The 20,752-nt window shown below is 36.0% G+C and overlaps 1 protein-coding gene across 1 annotated transcript in view; it reads left to right on the top strand.

The window, feature by feature from the left end:
• The window catches only part of SYNE1 (spectrin repeat containing nuclear envelope protein 1), a 281,934-nt gene that overhangs the window by 81,022 nt on the left and 180,160 nt on the right, over nucleotides 1-20,752 (top strand). The window contains exons 17-31 of the mRNA XM_059468351.1: nucleotides 2,679-2,843; nucleotides 4,309-4,461; nucleotides 4,855-4,998; nucleotides 5,327-5,500; nucleotides 6,543-6,701; nucleotides 8,714-8,878; nucleotides 9,433-9,567; nucleotides 10,388-10,546; nucleotides 10,784-10,992; nucleotides 11,250-11,358; nucleotides 12,603-12,767; nucleotides 14,693-14,860; nucleotides 16,371-16,547; nucleotides 17,815-17,955; nucleotides 19,015-19,175. Coding sequence (XP_059324334.1) covers nucleotides 2,679-2,843; nucleotides 4,309-4,461; nucleotides 4,855-4,998; nucleotides 5,327-5,500; nucleotides 6,543-6,701; nucleotides 8,714-8,878; nucleotides 9,433-9,567; nucleotides 10,388-10,546; nucleotides 10,784-10,992; nucleotides 11,250-11,358; nucleotides 12,603-12,767; nucleotides 14,693-14,860; nucleotides 16,371-16,547; nucleotides 17,815-17,955; nucleotides 19,015-19,175 — 2,384 coding nt within the window. The remainder of the gene's footprint in view (nucleotides 1-2,678; nucleotides 2,844-4,308; nucleotides 4,462-4,854; nucleotides 4,999-5,326; nucleotides 5,501-6,542; nucleotides 6,702-8,713; nucleotides 8,879-9,432; nucleotides 9,568-10,387; nucleotides 10,547-10,783; nucleotides 10,993-11,249; nucleotides 11,359-12,602; nucleotides 12,768-14,692; nucleotides 14,861-16,370; nucleotides 16,548-17,814; nucleotides 17,956-19,014; nucleotides 19,176-20,752) is intronic.

Genomic DNA, 20,752 nt, shown 5'->3' on the forward strand with positions numbered 1-20,752 from the left:
ATGGTGGATGTTTTATGTAAGTAACTGAACAATGATTAAAATGAAATATTCTTAAATCCATGTATATGAATAAAATCAAAACATGTACTTTTCTGTTTAGATGTATAACTTTATCTTCAAAGATTTTCAAAGCAGAAATTTGAACATACCCATACAGTATATACTTGCTTTTTGTTTCTAACATAAATCAAAAAAGTAATTCTTTTCATTCTGATATATGATTTCAAGAAATTCAAGAAATCTTGTTGAAAACCTTAGACTTGAAGCTTTATTCTTCCCAAAATGCTAATTTTTTTCTTAAAAATAATTGGCTCAAAACTGTTAAAGGTTACTGACTGATAGCATCTGTCTGTAGATTGACATACATATTTAAAAGTTACTTCTACTTTTAATTTTGAATTTGGCTCTCCACAGCAATAATGTTCACTTAGATAGTGCCAAGGATAGGTCTGATTTAGCAGTTTTAATATTTGATCATTAAAACCAAAATCAATTCTTATAGTGGTTTGTAAAATTAAGTTTTACACCCATGAAGAAAAAACATCTGGAACACCAGGTGTAAGATGATAACTATTGTTTGGAATATGGCATCAAACATTTTTAACATTTCGAAATATTTTTTCTGTAAAGCCACAATGATATCAGTGATATGATACAAAGTTGGCCATTTCCATACCTTACCTGCATTACTTAAGACCTCTATATTCTATGGTAGGCTACCACAGTAGCCCTTCATCATGCTGTCATGATTTTGTCTTCTTTGTGTTATCTCTGCATCGTTTCCAGACCAGCATGTTTGATTTGGAAGAGAAAGTGCCCCGTTTCTGAAGCCGCTTTCTCATTGGCTTCAGTTTTCAGAAACCTTATTGTGAATCTGTAATACCGAAGATGTTGCAAAAAAAATACCAGTATGCTTGTATTTTTCAAACTGTTCCTTCTACAGCTCCTTTGTTTACTTCCACTACCTCTTAAGCACTTTCCATAATTTCACTCTGTCCTCCCACACTTTTCTCACACAGCTGTATCCAAAAGGTTTTAGAGAGCTTCTAGATCTCATCTAGTGACTTCCTTAAAAAGAGGTGCAGTGTTTTAATTGAGAATGAGGTGTGCTTCTCAAACTTGTTTAAAATTAACACGTCTTAGGTTGGCTTCTGAAATGGAGAGCCTCCCCAGCCAGGTCTGCAGAAGGTAATGGTTTGTGGGAATAAGTAAGGTGCGGAAACAAGGATGTGAGTAGTTCATTCCACATGTTTTTTTCTTCTTGCCCTCTAATGAGCCTGACCATTGGAAAGCTGACCAGTGCCAGATTCAGTAGACTTTATTTCTTTTGGATGTGCTCATACAGGTTAGCCTTTGTACAAAGCAAGGGGGTTGCTCCACTGCAAGTGAAAAAAGCTTCAAACTGCAGATGCAGTTTACTGAGCTGATTAAATTTATTCACTGATATTTTAGTACAGAGCACCTGAATCCTATTGATCTCAGCTTTAAGGAACTGAAACACTGTGTGATGTTCAATTCTCTCTTCAATATATTTGACCAGTATACAACCACGTGACTTTTTCTTTACAGTTGCATCTGAATTTCTTTTATATGGGGATGGGTTCTGACAAATACAGTTTCAGAACTGTAGCTCTGAAACTTGGGGTGTCTGACAGTGTGGTTGGATAGGAATTTTTCTCATGTACCATTGAGCAAAGGACTGCATTGGACCGTCACATGGAAGGTGAATGGTTTTGGAATTATAGGGTAGATTGATAGTCGTAAACAAAATGCATCACTGCCCCTCCTAAATCTGAGGATCAGGTAGCTTGAATGCTTCTGATTACTCCTTTTCCCCTGAAGGAAGGCACCCTCATGATCCAGTCTGTTTGGAACAGACTATGCTCTTCACTGAATTATGCATTGTTTGTGAGAAGGGTACCAGGGACAAGCCAAAACCATGTCAGAGAAGATGTGGACAATCATGAGACAGTTCTTGAGTCATGTTTTGTTTATGATACAGGTGGAGCCATAGAGCCCAGGGATACCTGCCTTAGGAATAATTGCCCATTGTCAGGAACAGAGAAAAGGAGGGAATTGGTCTTTGTCTTCTCTACCAGTTTATGTGCACATACCTGCCTGCAAGATGCATATGGTTTATTAGGCTGTCTCAGTGAGGGGGACAAAATCACTGACACCTATCTCTTTCCCCTCTGTGCTCACCTGCACTGAGATAGAAGGAAGCAGTGATAAAAAAAATCAGTCTTCAAAGGCCATGTGAGAGGCCAGACCTTGGAATGCTGCATGTGGTTCACAGGAGGGGAAGGACCACTCCACAGCTTGCATATGGCTGGGTTACTGTCAGCCCACACTGTTTAAGGACAACACAGAAAATACTTGAGTCCTAACAGCATTTTCAATTATGGGCTTTTCTCTTAAGGAGGAGTTTCATTGGTTTATCTGAAGTCACTCTGGAGTAAAATGAGCTGTAAGTAAACTGGCAGTAATTTTTAATTCCACAGGTTATATTCACAGACATTAAAATCCTGTTGTGGCATATTTGATGTGAAGAGTATCAGAGAATAATTGTTCAATGAGGTTTTTATCAAGTCATGAGCAGGTGATTAAATTTTAGTCTTATGATTTAAGATAAAGACTAATTGAAAATGTTTTGGAACTGTTTTTATTTTCTTCCTCAGGATTTCTTCCGGCACTTGCCTCATTGGATCCAACAGCACACGGCCATGAATGATGCTGGTAATTTTCTAATTGAAACATGTGATGAGACCATTTCCAGAGACCTTAAACAGCAGCTTCTGTTGCTAAATGGAAGGTGGAGAGAATTGTTTATGCAAGTTAAGCAGGTAAGTGATTTTGCCCTTGCAACTTTTAAATATTTACTTTGTCATTTCCAGGCAAGCAAGACAGATTGCCCTGTTAGCAGGACTATAGGACAGCTTTCTAAAGTGCCTAACTGTTCATCAGTACTTAAATTAGAAATTACTCCCTGACAGTAATTTATTGTATTTGGGCTCTTCTTTTATTTTCCTTTTTGATTATACAGCTGTTTGGGGGCTGGTGAGGGGACATTTTCAACTAAGCTGTAGTTTTTCATCACCTGTCTTGATGCATTATTATTGATACATAACTTCTACTGTTCTACAAAGAAAATTATTTTTTCAGTACCTATTGCTACTGTAAAAGCTCTGTAAAGCTAAACAGTGAACATGGTGAAAAATATTATTTTTACTACTCTTTAAAGAAAGCTCCTTCCAATTATTGTATGGCAACCACTAAATGTTTCTCCATTTTGGTCAGACTATTTCTATCTTGCCTACAAGCAGGCTCTTATAGTAAACTAATAAACCTACCCTTTACCTCATGTAAGAGATGTAGCTGATACAAAAGGAATTGTGGTTTCCATAGTTGCTCTTTAAAAATCAAAGAGAAGATGTGATCTTAATTACACAGAACTATTTCATACCTCATAAACACGTTAGAAAATATCTTTGTTCTAGTCAATATACATTTATCAATATTGTCCCCTTCCAGTGATTTTTAAATAGCAGTTGCCTGTATGAAGGTACTGAATCTGTTTCCTTTACTGACATTATTATCTCCTATGCAGTCAAGTTAAAAGGAAAAGCAGAAAATGATTGTCTCTCTTCTATTGTAACTTTTCCAGACTGTTGACAAGAATGTTCTCAAGCTTTACTTGCTGATGCTATTTAGGGTGATTCACTGATGTAAATGTCTCTTCCACTACTTATGCAGCTTCTTTCATATGCTGGCTATGTGGGTTTTTTTTTCCTCACAGGCTTTTTCACCATTTCTGTCGCACAGCTCTTTCTACTTTCTAAGGCATGTGTTTCCCCTTCCTCCAGCCAGCATTCCTTTATTAAGATTTCCCTTATTCTTTAGCTTTTTCTAGACATTTCATGTTTTATTCTCTTTGCTGAATTTTCAAAATTGGTATTGTAGGTAGTGAGAAATCAATTGGACTGTTGATTCTAGGGTAGAAACAAACAAGTCTGCATTCCCCAGACCTTAAAAGAGGCTGACCTCCTGTATGGCTGACCTTCATCTTAGCATCATTATTACTGAAACTAATGCAGATGATGAATTTAGGTTATTTCCATTATATTAAATTTCATTGAATGTAATATTTCCTACAAACAATTGCACTGAAAGCATGCTAATTCTCTTAATTCATTACTTATTTGCTAAGTAGTTTGGTCTAATTTGGGTTGGGGTTTTTTGTTTTGTTTAGGGTTTTTTTGTTGTTACTGTGTTTTGTTTTGTATTTTTCCTTTTCTTTCTCTTTTTTAGTATGCTCGAGCAGATGAACTGGACAAAATGAGGAAGGAGTATGTGGATGGTGTGGCCCATCTGACAGCTTTTATTGATGGAAGCAATGCAAAATTTTCAGTCCCTGTAGAAGTGTCCTTTCATGACGTCAAAATGTTTGTGCAAGATTTAGAAGTAAGTGTCTGCCTTTTGTTTCTTTCTTCCTCTTTCAAAAGAAAGAAAATTGCAAATATTGAATTCTGATAGCATAAAATTATTTTAGTATGCATTCCCATTTTTAATTGGGTTTTTACCAGTGGTGCTTTTTTTTTGGTATGATTCCAGGTATATCTAAAATATATATAGTTGTAATCTATTAGTGACATTTTTTAGAGCAAATTTCCACAACACTGTCTCAGTAGATATTTCTGTCTTGGTAGTTTCAAATCACATTCAGGTGAGTTGACTCTGAATCTATTCAGGTTCATACTCTCTGGCTCAATTTTCATGGATTTGAAGTATGATCCAGTGTTCATCTCCCATGAATGCATAAATACTGTTGAAGTTTTTTTTAAACTCTTGTTTCAGAATATCAAGCAGAAATTGCCTGCAATGGAAGCTCAGTACAAAGCAGTTTCAAGGACGGTGCAACTTACTACAAAAGAAGTTTCCCAAGAGGAAGCCAATGAAATGCTGGCAACTTTGACAAGGCTCAAAGAGCAGCTGGGCAAGGTTGCAGAATGCTTTTTTTTACTACAAATTGTAGACTGTTGTAATAATGAATAGTAGGGTCCTGTACATAAATTCTCACAGATATGCGTTTGAACAAGTACATAGTTGTAACAATAGGCTGATTCAGGGTGGAGGAGGAGTTGCTTCTCTTAAATGCTAAGACTACCATCCTTAAATTTAATACTCTTTTCATTAAGGAGTAATTCAAGATCAGGACTGCTCTATCTTAAAAAAGAATGGGTAACAACTATGTAAACCTACATGCAGAAAAAGCTGCTATTTATTGAATTTTACAACTGTTTCAATAACTGTTTTTCTTGACCACAAGGTTAAGGAGTATTCCAGTGCCCTGCTGTATGAATGCCAACGTCTCCTGTCTCCACTGGAAGAACTGGAGAAACAAATCACACATTTTTATGAATCTCTTGAAAAAGTAAATGAAATAATTTCTATCCTGGATCCTGAAGCACAGCCAACAACTGTTCTTAAGCAAAAAGCCCAAGTAAGTTTCAAAAGCATCTCACAGAGGTCTGCTGCCTCTGAGTATTTGCAATCATCTTTCTAGGAATTTGGATTGTAACTCTGTAAGCTGAGCAGATATTCAGGCAACAGATGTAGCCTTATCCTAAAGTCAGCTAGGCATAAATACAAAAAAAAAAGAAACTTTTGTACCTATCTAGTGTCCTGGTTTAAATCCAAGAAGTAAACATAAGACTTTTTTTTTTTTTTAATCTAGTGGAAATTGGACTGAAATACAAGAAATACAATGTTTTTTTTATTAGGTAGATGAAAAATCAAGATCAGAAACTTCTCTAAGTTTCCTTGGACTATTATTGAAGTTTTTTGAAGGCTTGGAAAAGTGCTTTATTTGAAATTAATTGCAGTATAGCATTAACTTTTCTTAATGGCTAATAAGCATTTCATTTTGGAGGAATTCAGAGCTAGTCAGAACTCCCTTGAAAAGTTAAATCACAGTAGGATTTTTAAAACTTTTTTTCGGCCTGTATTGTTTCATGCATGTTTTCTTTTTCTCTCTTTTTAAAAGTATATTTCTCATGACTTAATGTAATTTATAATGAAATCTGAATTCCAAAAGCTGACTTGAAGGATTAATTTGTTGAAAGGCCAGGAAGGTTGAGATCTCAACCTGCTACTGAGAGCTGTCATTCCTATGTCACTGTTGGTTATTTTCAGTTATACTACTATATAAATATAGAAGTACCATAAAATTAAATCACAGAACAATGTGTTGATCTACAGTGTATTGGCAATGTAGATCAATGGACCTCCATTCTCTACCCAAAGAGCCTGAGTACATATCTGTATTTTGTTTTGTGAATAGCTGGAGATCTGTTTGGGTACAACAGTTTACATTTCAGCAGAAAGTTGTGTCATCTGTGTTATTCCACGTAATGTTTTGTGTAGTCTCTTTGTGACCTCATCCCTTTTGTCTTTACTGTCAAAAAGGATCTTCCTGTTATTTTGCCAAACCTTTTTCCTCTTTGTTCCTGGCCAGGGTAGATATATGGGTTTTTTTCTTTCAGGATTTGGTAGCTTATCAAGAAAACTGCAAGAAAGATGTGTCCCTAATTGAGAGAAATAGTCAGAGTATCCTTCAATGTGTGGCTTCAACTGAAGTGTTAAAGCATTTTCATCAGTCAACATTTCAGAAGAAAGTTACACAAGTTCAGATTACTTTTCAGGTAAAAATTCCATACCTTGGTGCATATTTCTGAAAATTTGTTCATGTGCAGCTGATCCATCCTACTGTACCTGCATTTCATCGCTCTGTAGCTACTGTCCTGGGTACCTCACCTCTCTGATGTCAAGTTATCAACTAAAGATTTGTCTTTATCACATAATAAGGATTCAGGGGATTGACAGTAATGTTCTCCATGCACTTATTCAGAGGTGAGCCTGCCACAGAGGAACCTGGGATTTGAGAGAACTTTCACATGCCTCAGGGCCCTTTGGATGGAGGAGCCTGAAATCCTACTTGTTAGGGCTGCACTGTTTGCTGTTTCTCCTGACTTTATTATCTTGGCTAATCATCTGCTTCTATCTTCCCACACACCCCCTTTCACAAAAAGCATGGAAGATGGAAACTTGCACATGCAAGTTTCGCATGGACTTTTTATTTCCTCAGAAAATGCAGTGGACTGTGAATATAGAAACCTGCAAATCTATTTCATTTGATGATCCAAAGATGTGGCCTTTGACCTGTATTTTCCCTTACCTGTTGTTATGAGTTGCTACTACTATTTTTGGGGCTGTTCAGCACCAGTCTAGCCCCACTCTAAAGTGAAATTAGCTATTACATGCGGTGTGATTTTTTTGGGGGTTGTCTTGTGCAGAGCCAGAGACTATCTCAGTGATCTTTATGTCCACTCAAATTTAGGATTTTCAGTGATTCTGTGACTATCTTTGAGTCAGATTTCCACATAATGGGTTTTATCACATTTATTTTCAGGTGATTTTTATTCAGTATAAAACTATCCAGGCTGATTTTTAAACTGCAGAAAATCACCTATTAATAAATAGCTCTTTGAGAGGTGAATTTCAGAATTTATATTATATTTTGTGAAGTGTACCTAAAGATAAGTTGTGATTGATTTACGATGTAGAAATAATTGTTTAAGTTTAGCTTATTGTAGCAAAAGCAGATGCACTTGTAACTTGGTACATTTACCATGTTCAACATTAATCACTCTGTTTCTATAGGGCTGGGCTGTGGTTTATCTCTTTTGTGTTAGAAAGTAAACCCAAAAAATAGGGTATAATCATACAAAGTGTTTCAGACTTGAAGTTAAAATACTGGAAACTGGCAGTTTTTTGTGTAAATAGTGCAACCCTATATGATTCTATTACTATGCAGATATTTTTATCAGAAAACTTTGAAGAGATTTAGCAAGGTGTTTAAGTTGAGAACTGCAGGTTTGATTAGCTGGCTGGGTAAACTCACCAAAGTTCCTTACGCTGAGGTTTGTAATCAGTGAGGATGGTGAAATGGATGTACAGTAAGCAGTGATGCAAGTACCTTGCAGCAGTCAAAGTGCTGAACTGTTCATTTCTCCTGGTAAGCTTTCTTACTTGCTCATGAAATTGGAGCCACTGGATATTGCAGTGCACAGGGATGGACTGAAAAGCAGACTAATGGAAGAACTGTGACTAGGGCTGCAAAATGAGGATTTCAGCAACCAAACCACAAAATTTGCTGTCCTCTAAGCATCTTTGTGCCCAGTTACCTATCTAATATACTGGTGTGATAATCATGCAAACCTCTTCCAGGTCAGAAGAACTGAAGCATGGAACTGGTTGGATCTATGGGTCAAATCCCCCTCACTTTGAGTCATGTTAGGGGAGGTAGTTTGGTGCTAGCAAAAGTGAAATGGCAAGCTTCTGATTGTACCAGGTGCTTCACATTTGAAAGCAGTCTTTAGGAAAAAACCTCACTAATTAAATGGCAGAGGCATTCTGAAAATATAAGAGACATCTAATCATCTCATCTACTATTTTTTATTTGAATGATGACATTAGCACAAGCCTCAGTATTAAAAATAGGGAAAATGGGATCATGAGAGAGAGAAGCATGGTGAAAATCATATATTTAAAAGAGTGAAGCAAATTAAATGCATGTTTTGTAAGGTCATGGTGAAAGAGAGCGAATAAAACTCAGTGTGAAAGTGCCAGCTCATTTTCTTTGCTTGTGACTCAGAATATGGTCAGGAAAGCTGGTGAGTGGAGAAAAAACATAGAAGCAAATAGCCGTTTGATGAAGAAGTTTGAGGAGTCTAGAGCAGAACTGGAGAAAGTAATACAGATTGCCAATTGTTGCTTAAAAGAAAAAGGAAATCCTGAAGAGCTTCTCAGGAAACATAGCGTGAGTAAATTCTCTGACCTTCCTCATGGAAATCTTTGAATGCATGACATAAAAGCCTGCTTAATTCTAAAATTGGTGTGGATTTCTTGCACGTGTAGAAGTTGTACAGATCAGCTCAAACTGATGTTAATATTGAAAAACAAAAGAGGAAATTATCAGTTCACTTACTGATGTAAGATTGGATGTAAGCAACCAGAAGGTGAAAAAACCTAGAGTGGGGTTTTCAGTAAACCATTGAGAGTTAGAACATTGTATTTGAAAATCTAACACATCTACTGCTCTTTTTTTAGATTAATATCTGTTTCTGTACTATAACCATAACATATGCATGTGACTTTGAAATGTCTTCTTGTTAAAATGCCATCTCAGTGTACTGGCTGAGAATAAATGAATTTGCTGGATTTTAAGTGTCTAGAAATAATTATTTCCGTTATTCAAATATCAGTTCTTCAATTGAACAGAAGTAACATTGAAACTTAGAGAGTGTATTGGGGAACTTCCTGTTGGCATATCAATATCGAGCTTCATCTTCTCACTTTCTGCCACCACTTCAGGAATTTTTTAACCAGTTGGATCAGAGAGTCCTAAATGCCTTTCTAAAAGCTTGTGATGAACTTACTGATATCCTCCCAGAACAAGAGCAGCACAGCCTGCAGGAAGCTGTGAGGAAACTCCACAGGCAGTGGAAGGTTAGTGAATGACATCTCTGGATATTGTCAGTCTTAGTTTTGGGAAGTTTCTGAATGACCTATATATTGAAAAAAAATTAAAATGAAAGAAAGCAAAACAGTTTGTATTATTTGACTTCTCAAACAATTGAGAAAAACAGGGGGGAAAAGTATTTTACAATATTAGATACCTCTACACCTACAAGTAGCCTCTTGAAAAACCTTTTTAAGTAAATTCAGGAATGTGATTAATTATAAAACTCTTTTTATTTAATTATTTCTCCCCAGCTATATACAGCCATAATGATACCTGTCTTGAGTACAGGTGCTAGCATTTTTTCCCTTATGCTGATGTTGGATAATTAGTTACTTTCCTGACCAAACAAACAAATTTGTAAGACATCAGGCCATCAGCCTAAATTGTGTCTTATGCCAAAGACTCTAACAACTCAACTGACTTTGCTCACCAACTATGGAATGTTTTGCCTGCTACAGCATGTTGCTGGGCAAGGTTGGGGTGATGGATGAGGCGTCTCACTAGCAGGCAGGCAGAAACCTATGGAAGCAGTTGTGAATACTATTTTATGCGGGAAATATTTGCTATGTCTTGCCAAGAATGAAGATGTCTCTGTAATTTTGGTGCACAACTGATGACCTTTTGATAAATCTAAGGCATTGGTAACAAAGTGGGTATGAACAAACCCCTATCTGTTCATGAACATATATGTTTTATTTTCTATATTATCAGGTTTTAGACTATTTATTTGTAGCAAATTTGCATGGAAATAGTGGGAGTAGTGTTTTATCTCTGTGCTTCTTTATTGCCCCTGTGGGTGTGTAGGATCTTCAAACAGAAGCCCCATATCATTTGATCCACTTGAAAATTGAAGTACAGAAAAGCAAGTTCCTGGTGACAGTGGAGGAGTGCAAAGCTGAACTAGCTCGACAGAACAAGGTGTTATCCAGAGAAGGCAATGAAAGAATGATCAAGGAACACATGGTATGAGTTCCATGCCTCCAGGGGGGTGTTTGCAGAAATACATTTCAGTGTCAGTAATAAACAGAAGTTCTAACTCTTCAGCCAACTAACTCTCTGTGTCCAGCTTATGACAGATGAATTCTTGATCTAAAAAAAAAGTTTCTTTTAATTTAGTAGTTTATGAAAAATATAAAGATATGCTGGGTGATTTCTTCCATTTTGTATCTCTACTTAATTTTCTGCTTTATCTCCCATCAGTTGTTCTTTGGTGATAAGGGATCTTACCACCTGTGTGAGAAAAGGCTACAACGAATGGAAGAACTGTGCCAAAAGCTGCCAGTGTCTGATCCAGTGAGGGGGACATTGGAAAGCAGCCAGAGAATCCTGAAGGATCTGAAATCCCAGATAGACAGCACATACATGAAGCTGACAGAGCACTCGGACACCTGGAAGGGCTATAGGAGCAGGTGTCACCTCCATTCCTACCTGGGTCTGCCAGAGCCTTATGCATGGTCACTTCTCTGTGTGTCATCATAGTACCATGGGAAAAGTGATGCTATGATCTTAGCTTCAAGTAGAAAACTATACTTTATGTAAACTCCACAAATTATAGTGGGGCTTCAAGTGGATTTTATAATTTTTTGCCTACACTTAAGAGGTTGTTGTTTTGTGGTAGCAATTTTTGTCTTTTTTTTTTTTTTCATCCTATGATATCTTATTTCAGATTTTCTGAATTGGCAAATTGGATTTCATCAACAGAAAGAGAGCTAAAGAAGATAAAGGAAAACGTTAATGATACTGCCAAATACAAGCAGTGTAAAGCATCTGTGGGGGTGAGCCCTTAGCTTATATTCTAACAAAGCTGTGGTCGCTGCTAGTGGGGCTCTGGATAAAACTCTGCTCCAAAGTAGTGCACTGTTTTACTACAGAGACCATAGTAGCTCTGTTGATTCCTGGTATTCTTAAAAACATTACCAGGAGAAAGGTGCATGTTACAGCAAATGTAGCAGAAGTTCTTACTTTTAATAATTTAGAGAGTGACAGGTCCCTTTCCCTCTATATTTTGAACATTAAAATTATAGGGGCAGATTGAAAAAATGTTTGCCCCTTATCTTATTGCATGCAGAGTTAAAAGTACTGCTCAAAGAAAAGCAAAAATTTCTGGATTGCAGGTTCTTGAATGATCTTAGATTTAATTACTTACATGTAAGGAAATCAACTATTATAAAAATTCTCTTCTACCATAGTATAACAGGGGAGGAAAAAATAGTCTACCATTCAGTTTTGTACTGGTGACTGATAACAGACTGATAGAATAGCTGAAGATTTAGTTAGTTAGTTAGTTAAATTAGTTTAAAGCAATGATTTATTGTGAGACCTGAGACTTGACCCTTCTTTCTGTTTTTTGGGTTATTTTAAATTTCACATACTAGAAGCACCTACATACTTCAGGTGTTTATGTGAAACTCCATGAGCAGGTTATGAGTCTAGCTATATGGAGAAACATTATTAGGATGGCCTTGATAAAACTGACAGAGCCTTAGCTTAATGGGTGCTTCTGCTTCAAAAAGTCTGATTTACTCATGTAGTTTCACTGCTGCCAACATTTCATCAGCACTGCCACAAAGATACAAATGAACTACAGACTGAAAAGACGCGTGGAAATAAAGAAATTTAAATAGGAAAAAAAATTACACTTAACTTTATATTGCGTGGAATTATCTCTTTGGGGAAGTCAGCAACTCAGATTTAAATTGCAACTAATGAATATGGTCAATATATGGAAAATATATATGTGGCACCTGCCCTCTATCTATCTATCTGTAAGTAAAAAGGTTTATGAGGGAAAAGTATTCCACTACTAAAGAACAGTCTAATTAGTAGTGAAGTAAAGTGTGGAAGTGCAAAATTCTAGCCATTGACTGAAACAGAATCTGATAGAGCTATGCAAATAGAAAACTAGTACATTTCTAGCGTTTCAAGCTAAAGTAGTATGTTTACCCTACTATGCGATGAATGTCAGTTATTGATGTATTTTGTATCTTTGAAGAAAATATGTTTTGATTTTTTTCTGCAGGAAATTAGGAAGCATATTCACAAGCACGGAGAAAATCACAACTGGCTGAAATCCAGACTTGTTGTTTTGACCTCACTTTGTCCTGATTTGGAGGCCAAAGAGACAGAGGATGAGCTCTGTAAACTTTCCAGTGACTTCAAGAGACTTCTGGATTTGCTGGCTGAGGTACAGTATGACAGACACGAGAGTTCTGCACTTAGAGTGTCCCATGACATGACATCAACCGTGGCTTCACAAGCACACGTTCCCTGCTGTGTTTTTTTAATTAAACTGCAAGCCTTCAGCAAGGAAAAATTAATTTATACTCCATGGGTAGCAAAGCACTGAGACTACCAGGCAAAAAAAAAAAAAAAAAAAAAAAGACATTGTTCTGTTGGCTCTTTTCCCTTTGCAGAATTGGAAAGTATCATAGTAAATGTTTTTGCAATCAAAATGTCAAATTTTTTAGGTTTTTAAATTCAGTTTGTAGTGAACATTGTCAAAACCATATGAACATCAGCTAGCAGATATAAAATTTCACTTTAATCATGATTTATTTATTTTTTATGCTGGAATAAAGCACTGCTTTGGGGTTGTTTGTAGTCATTAAGGATGTGTGTCATGTCCTGAACTTGCAGAAAAAGGCTGCAGTTCTCTGAGCTCTGAATGAAAAGGAGATACTGTGACTGCAGAAATCATGGGAAATTTCTAACTCATAACAAGCAAAACCTTTCAGAAACCCTGAAACCTTGAGTTCTGTGGGCTCTCAGGGAAGTTACTGCTTCACAATTTATGCAGTTAAAAGAAAAATCAGGTGAAACAGAATCTTGCACTTAAAAGGTTGAATAGACCCACTTAAAAGCAAAAAAAGAGTTCAGGAAAGAGAGTTCAGACCAGAATTTCACTGTTGATGTCAGTTCTTGTGGAGACCTTATAGGAGTTTCAAATGTATAAAATTCCTATCTATTTATTGAAAGTTCTCTAAACTTCTGTGGTGTGAAAGCTGTTTGGAAAGTGTGGTCAAGAAATGTAATTTCCACTTGACTGCAAAAAGCTTAATTTTCTGTCTTTTTTTTGTTTTGTTTTTAGTTTTTTGGGGGGTCATTTTTGGAGTTAAATCACTTGTTTTTTGTTTCCTCTAAAAGTCAAAACTAAATGTAAGTCAATGAGAATAACTTAATGAGGGTAATAGAAGTAAATACTTGGTTTGAATCTAAAAGCATAATCTAAATGGCACTCTATATTATAGTAAAACAACTACTGATTCTTAGAAGTCAGAATACTATTTATAAAGCTTGTTAATCAGATGGATGAGACTGTTTAGGCAAGGACTGATGCTGGGCATTGCCAGAGTTCAGCAATACTTTTGGAGACTAAAACCTAAATATTTATACAGCAGGAAATTAAATGGCTTGAGTTCAAATGACTCTCCAAAGTGAAAAGGAAAGGAAAGAAACATGAAAATGAAAAGGAAAAGGATCTAGAAGTGTTTATGATTAAAACCCTAAATCACAGGAACTATATGAGGAACAGAGCCACATGAATTCAGCTGAATCACACAAATAAAGACCATTCTGGTGTGTTTAATGGATACTCCTCTTTCTTTATAAAATGTTGCACGCTGAGACTGGATACTGCAGCACATGCACATTGTGGTCCATAAAACCAGGGTAATTCAGCACTTCAGTGTATGTGTGATTGACCAAAACACAAGACAGTCCAAATGGCAGCAAAATTTTGTGTGTGTATGTGTTGAGTAGTGCAGGTGTTTTGGAATCTGGGTCAGCCTGCAGGGATAAGGGAGGAGAGTGTGTGTTTTCTAAGTGATCACCAGTAAGTAGCTGTCACAGCTGTCACATAAGTAGCTATTTGTCATTTGGCAGTGTAACAGAGAGTATGCTTGAAGAAGACAGTTCTCCCCAGTCACATTCTAAGCCTAGGGACACTTTTTCAATGTAAAGTTAAAGGTGTCAAAAATGCTGGAGATAAAAATGGTTTAAATATAAAAAAAAATTACTGTGTTTTTGGAAAGGTACTGCAAATATAAATGTACCCTTAAAATACAGATGTGTCTTTCAACATGCAATACTTACATTTATCTGTGATGTTAGATTGAAAATACCTTAGGTGCTGTTGGAGACTGTGTCCAGTACAAAGAAGAAGTTAAAAGTGCAATTGAAGAGTTGATCAACAACTCTAAAGAAGTCCAAGCAGAGGCTGAAAAGATCCTGGATACCGAAAGTTTACTACAAGCTCAGCAACTACTGCTTCATCATCAGGTAGGGCAATTACTCATGTCCATTTCCAATTTTTTTAAATACTAATTTATGTAATTACAAAATTTTGTTATGTCCATTAATGTAAGTCTTTATATTTAAACTCGAAAGAGTTATAAAGGAAACAGTTCTATATGGCCTAGAATAGATTTCTTTTAATGAAAAATGTTTTCAGTATCTTTTAAGTGTTAATTGTCAAGTTTTATTTCATATGGGGTTTTGGGACACAAAACACTGGAAAAAAAACTTCATTCACTATAAATTTTGGGTGAATCTACTCTGCAGATATGTAGACTCACCATTTTTGCCTTTTTATAGATTGAATTTCAGATTCAATCATGGTAAATTGAGCACAATTCTTTGGAAATTTCTCTATTTTAGCAGTTTGATGTGGCCCCAACTCTAAATATTGGAGGGAAGGTGTTGCTCTAGCCTCATTTCCTTCTCTGGATAGCTGTTTTTGTGACAGATGGGCCTCCATTCTGTAGGAGTAGAACAGGAGGTTTTTAATGCACTGATAATGGATCCAAACATCTACAGGCTACAGTAATAGTCAATGGTATGGCTTCCATACACCAAGAATCATGGCTTTTAAGGCCAAATGTGGGAAAATAACTTCTTGAGCACCTCAGAGCTAATGAGAATAGGAATCATTTGCTGCCAATGTTTGGCTATTATTTCAGTTTTTTATATTAATATCTATTTCTGTGGAGTCAGACGGCTTAGTGTCTGACCGATCACTAACTAAGTCTTACTTGTGTCTTATCTAAACTCTTTGGTGTTTATAAGCACTATTGTATGTGTTAAGGTTTAATTCTTTAAATACTCCACATTCCTTATCCATTTTAGGAGAGGTAGTAGAAATAGTTAACTTCTCCTTGAGCTCTTTTCCTTGTGGTATGGAGTCTACCAAGGCAGAAACAGATTTTGACACAGACCTGAAGGTCCCCAGAGTAGAATTGAGCTAGTTGTGAGTTTACCTAGCAAGGCTGGCTGAGTCAGGCATGTTATAAAGGAGAGAGAATGTATTCTCAGGAGTTTCTGATAGTGCTACAAATCAAAAAGACCTCCAGGACAGTTACACAACCCAGCCACACCCTGCTGCTCTCTAAGAAGGCTGATAGATTGCTTTTTTCAATCTGGGGTTCCAATTTGTGCCTCAGGAGTGCAGAGCAGGTGTGGATTCAGTCATGAGGAGTACATGCACCTGTGACTCCTGCTGTGGTTGCTCAACTGCTGCAGCTTCTGCTTTCTCAAATATGTTTTGGATAAATGGCCATATTTTCACTCCTTTTCTCCATGCACATGCCACAAAAGGCAGCATTTCACATTTTGGAAGCTAGGACATATACTTGATGAGTGTTACTCTCAAGAATACTTGCCCCAATTTGTCCCTTTGTCTGTAACTCTCATTGCATACCCCTGCAAAAGCAGAAAGGGGCTGCATAGTTCCAGTTTCCCAAAGGGGCTCAAAAGAAGTAAGTAATCATTCCTGTTGGATGCATCCTTTTAGCAAAGGACAAGAAGACTCCGTGCAAAAAGGCAAGATGTGCAAAAGCAGATTTCCCAAGCCAAGCGGCTGCAGATTGAAGGTGGACTGCCCAGCACAGTACGGGAGGATTTACAAAAATTAGAGGGAACGTTGGAGAACATGCAGCAGACTATGGAGAAACGGGAAGAGCAACTGCAGGTGAGTCTTTTGCTCTTGGAAATAAGACCTCATGCTTACTTCTTCCTTATTTTCTTTTTTTAAACTTAGTAAAAGCCAATTTTTTTAATATCAAAAAACTGAGCTAATTTTCTCACCTTTAACTCTTGGTCCTTGGGATTTTCATGATCAGTACCTCTATGAAAACTTCTTGAAACTGTATACCTCTTTAATAATAAAGAAATAGGATTCAGGCTAGAAGTGTTTAAAAGTCTTGACTATTCAGTCATAATAGTTAGCAGTTTTAAATCATTTATCCGTGAATGTATTTTTTAATGTCTCTTTTCTGGTTACTAAAGATGGTATTGCTCTTTAGTTGAGTGTCCTTAGGCTGGATATTAGGTTTATAACACCTGATGTGCAAATATAATCCTGACAACTACTGTGTGAAATACATGCCGTGATCCTAAATTTAAGGAAGGAGAAAGTCACGGGGAATTCAAATGGATTGCTTCTGCTTGTATAACTAATCGTGGACTGAACTGGGATTAGAATTTATAGCTTCTTGCACCTGTATCTGATTTGCTCTTTATATGTTTCTGAGCAGAATGTTAATCCAAATAGTCACTATTCCATGCAAATGTTTAAAGTCACCAACATTATTTCCCATGAGAAAATACAAGATGAGAAACATGATCAATAAACCTCAAGTAACTTCTTAACATAAGCACTAATTATTGAAATAATTTTTTTCTTTAAAAATTCCCATATTTAAAGTCTTAATCTGTGCTTCAGAATCAAGAAAATAATTGTTTAAGCTGTAGTAGTCCTTGTGACTGGTAATTAAATGCTGTAGGTTAATCATAATTCTGCATTATCAGAAAAGAGCAAATAGGTCCCTATGTGTGATTTTCCTGTGAGTAGGGATTTTCTTCTAACATTTTACTCTATTTTATTTCAGTAAAGGAATTAAAAATCCTTTTGATAGTTTTTACTACTTGTCACCCTAAATGTCTACATGTATTACTTTAGATTTCTTACAGGACATAAGATTTACATACTGCTGGCAACGTAGAGAATGGTGCTTTTTTTGCACAGCATAATATGAATCAGCAAACATTCAAGGAAAGTTTTATTTGGTTTAGAAGAGTTTCATCTACTCACTGTTGAGTAGATGGCTTCTCAGGAAAATTATTTTATGTCAAGACTTTCTCTTTTTTCCTTTTTCAGTAACATACAAGAAAAATCTTGTTTTCTCTCCTTTGATCTCCTTGTTTTCCTTTTTTGGTTTTGTTTGTCTTTTTTTTAGGTCACAATAAATAAATGGGAACAGTTTGAAAGAGACAAAGAAACAGTAGTAAAATATCTCAATCAAGCAAGCTCTGTACTTGAACGTATCTTAAATTTTAGCAGTTTAGAGAGCCTCTCCTCAGAACTGGATCAGACAAAGGTACTGTGTGAAATGCAGGAACTTAGGTGTCTTTCTGCCTTGCCTTTTAACATGGGCTGAGTGTATTGCCTTCAATCCTTGCATGGTTTCCCATTAACGGCCGTGAAAATTGCATATGCAGATGAGAGATTGCATAAACTTTCCAGAGGTAAAAAGTCATTTTGTGAAAAAAAACCACAAAGGATATCTCAAAGTCTGCATCTGAAGCTTATAGTTAATATAAGCTATAGGTATCTATAGTTCTAGTTAATATAAGATAGAGTTATCTGAAGCTGAAAGTTAATATTATTTGAGGACTTCCCATTTTATGCTCAATAATCATCTGTGCTGGTAATCCGGTGTCGAGCACTTGCATGTCGATGTTACTAGGGTGCACTTTGGCAAAGTTGTGTGGAATGGGACAAAGAGCACTCTTAGACCTGAGAAGAAAAAGGAAAGACGTCTACCCACCCCATGGAGAAGAGCCATAACATGCCATTTGTCCTTATTAGGACTGAATTATCCCAGCCCAGTTTATTTTCTACTACAGAAGTAATAATAGTGCTTGTTTTTCCTAAGTGCCGTGGTTTGTGCACCATTGTTAACCTGACTAAGCCAATAATAAATTATACCTACCTTGATTGTGCTCAGCATCAGTTTTTCTGGTGTGTGGGTTTAATGTTTGTGACAGAAAATAATTGCTAAATGAAGTGAGAATACAAAATATGAGGTACTGCAAAATCCACTTGATGAATGGTGGAATTGAAAAATTAAGTAAAGATGTATATTATCTTGTACAATGCAAAAATAAATTACTTTAAGAGCGATAGAAGAAAATTTGATTTTTTTGAGTTAAAAACTTGCACATGCAGCATCTCTTGATAAATTTAATTCAATCTAATTTGCTCAAATGGACTTTTCTCAAATGTAATATAAAATAAACTTCCTTCAGAGATTGTTTTTATGTATTGACACATTCATAATATACATGTAGGACATGGGTAAACATTGAGGAAAAATACTTTTTGTGTAAATATATGAAACTCTATGGTTGTATTAATACATATTACATCCTTACAGGAACTTTCTAAACAAACTGAAGCAATGGCAGTACAGGCTGAGAATTTGGTGAAGAATTCCTCTGAGATACAGCTTGGTTCAAAGAACAAGCAGTCCCTTCAGCATCAGGCAAAATCAATCCAAGAACAAGTGAAAAAAATGGAAGTTACTCTTGAAGAAGAGTATGTTCTTAACAAGTCCTAATATTTATTCTTCACTATAAAATTGTATCAGATTTCTAGACTACCTTGTCAGCATTTTGTGTTGTCTCATCAGCTCTGTCATTTACTGCTTTCTCTGGCTTAATAACGAAGCTATGGTACCAAATATGTCAAAAGAGTGTGTGCAAACTAACCAATTGTTTTCTTTTAATTATATGTAGTTCATAAAAGTTAGTTACCTTAAACCTGTCACTTATCTTTAAGCCCCAGTCATGTGAAGAAGGGATAATTGAGCTCATTCTTGAGATATTGGACTCTTTTGGAGAGAAAAAGTGTCAGAGTATTAGAGCAGCACATTTACCACATTTGCCTCATTTTTCAGTATTCCACTTTCTCTATAGGAGTGTCAAGAAGTGCCTTCATCTAAGCTGAATGCCCAGATTGTATTTCACGGGCAATATCAAAAGCTGCTTCTGCTGCCAAAAAAAAAAGGCATAATTTTCCAGATTTTGTTTAAAAAAGAAAGGTTCATACTCCAAGGAAAGCTTGATAAATATTTGTAGCTTTTTGTATTTTTAAAAAGTTTTTCCCTTCTCTCAAGTGAGTAATTCAGTTATTGAACTTGTTACTCCAATTCATATTGTTGCTATTCTCATTTTATCCCTATACAGATACATTTGTATGTATGTATGAAATCAGTATTTTTGCATACACTAGATCTGATACACAAATGATAGATACCTGTGCCATTTATATTTTATCTCACTGGAATTACTCTCTTGAATAATTTACTGTATAAGATTAAGCAGGTACCATCACCTCGAACAGAGTATGAGCAAAGGGCAATATCCAAACAATTGGGGTTTTTTCCTCATAACGACTACTGTCATGCTAATTGGATTTTAATTTAGTGCCATTTTCTTCCTGATGTGAAAGAACAGCTATAAACCGGAATAACTAGCCTGTGCAGCAAATGATGATCTGACCATTTATGTAATGATTTCTCCAACATGAAGTGCTAGAGTGATTTGCAGTCAAATTCTACCATCACTTGTTAATACTTTACATATTATTTTCTCCACTGTAAGAGAGAAAACTAGTGTGATTTTTCAATCTTGGAAATTTAGCCTTCCAGCAATGAATATTTGCTTTTTAAATAAAGTAATTTATTTATAAATGGAAGTCATCATTGATATACCCTTTCAGTGTAGATATGAAATAGGTTTTAGTTGAATGTATGGATTATACAGAATGTCTGTGGTAGTGTGACAGATAATAAAAAGCGAAATGCCTTCTTTAAAAGATGCAAATACATACAGCTATCTACAGGGTATCTACAGAACTCATAGTAAGTATGTAAGTTATATTTTAACTTGCATCATCAATAAAAATCTTGGCCAAGTAATTTAAAGTGGAGTTACTCCAAACTCCTAAGTTACACAGTATGCCAGTGAACAGGAAAAGGAGAGAAAAGTTTGAGCAGCTCTCCACAGTCAGCTGCTGTAACAACTTAGCCCATCTGTCTTCCAAGGCAATCATGCAGAGCTGTGCAGTGTGTTTGGGGTTGCATTCTTTACAGTCTGTGGCTTTCTTAAAGA

Source organism: Ammospiza nelsoni, chromosome 3 (assembly GCF_027579445.1).
Source record: "Ammospiza nelsoni isolate bAmmNel1 chromosome 3, bAmmNel1.pri, whole genome shotgun sequence".
Taxonomy (NCBI): Eukaryota; Metazoa; Chordata; class Aves; order Passeriformes; family Passerellidae; genus Ammospiza; species Ammospiza nelsoni.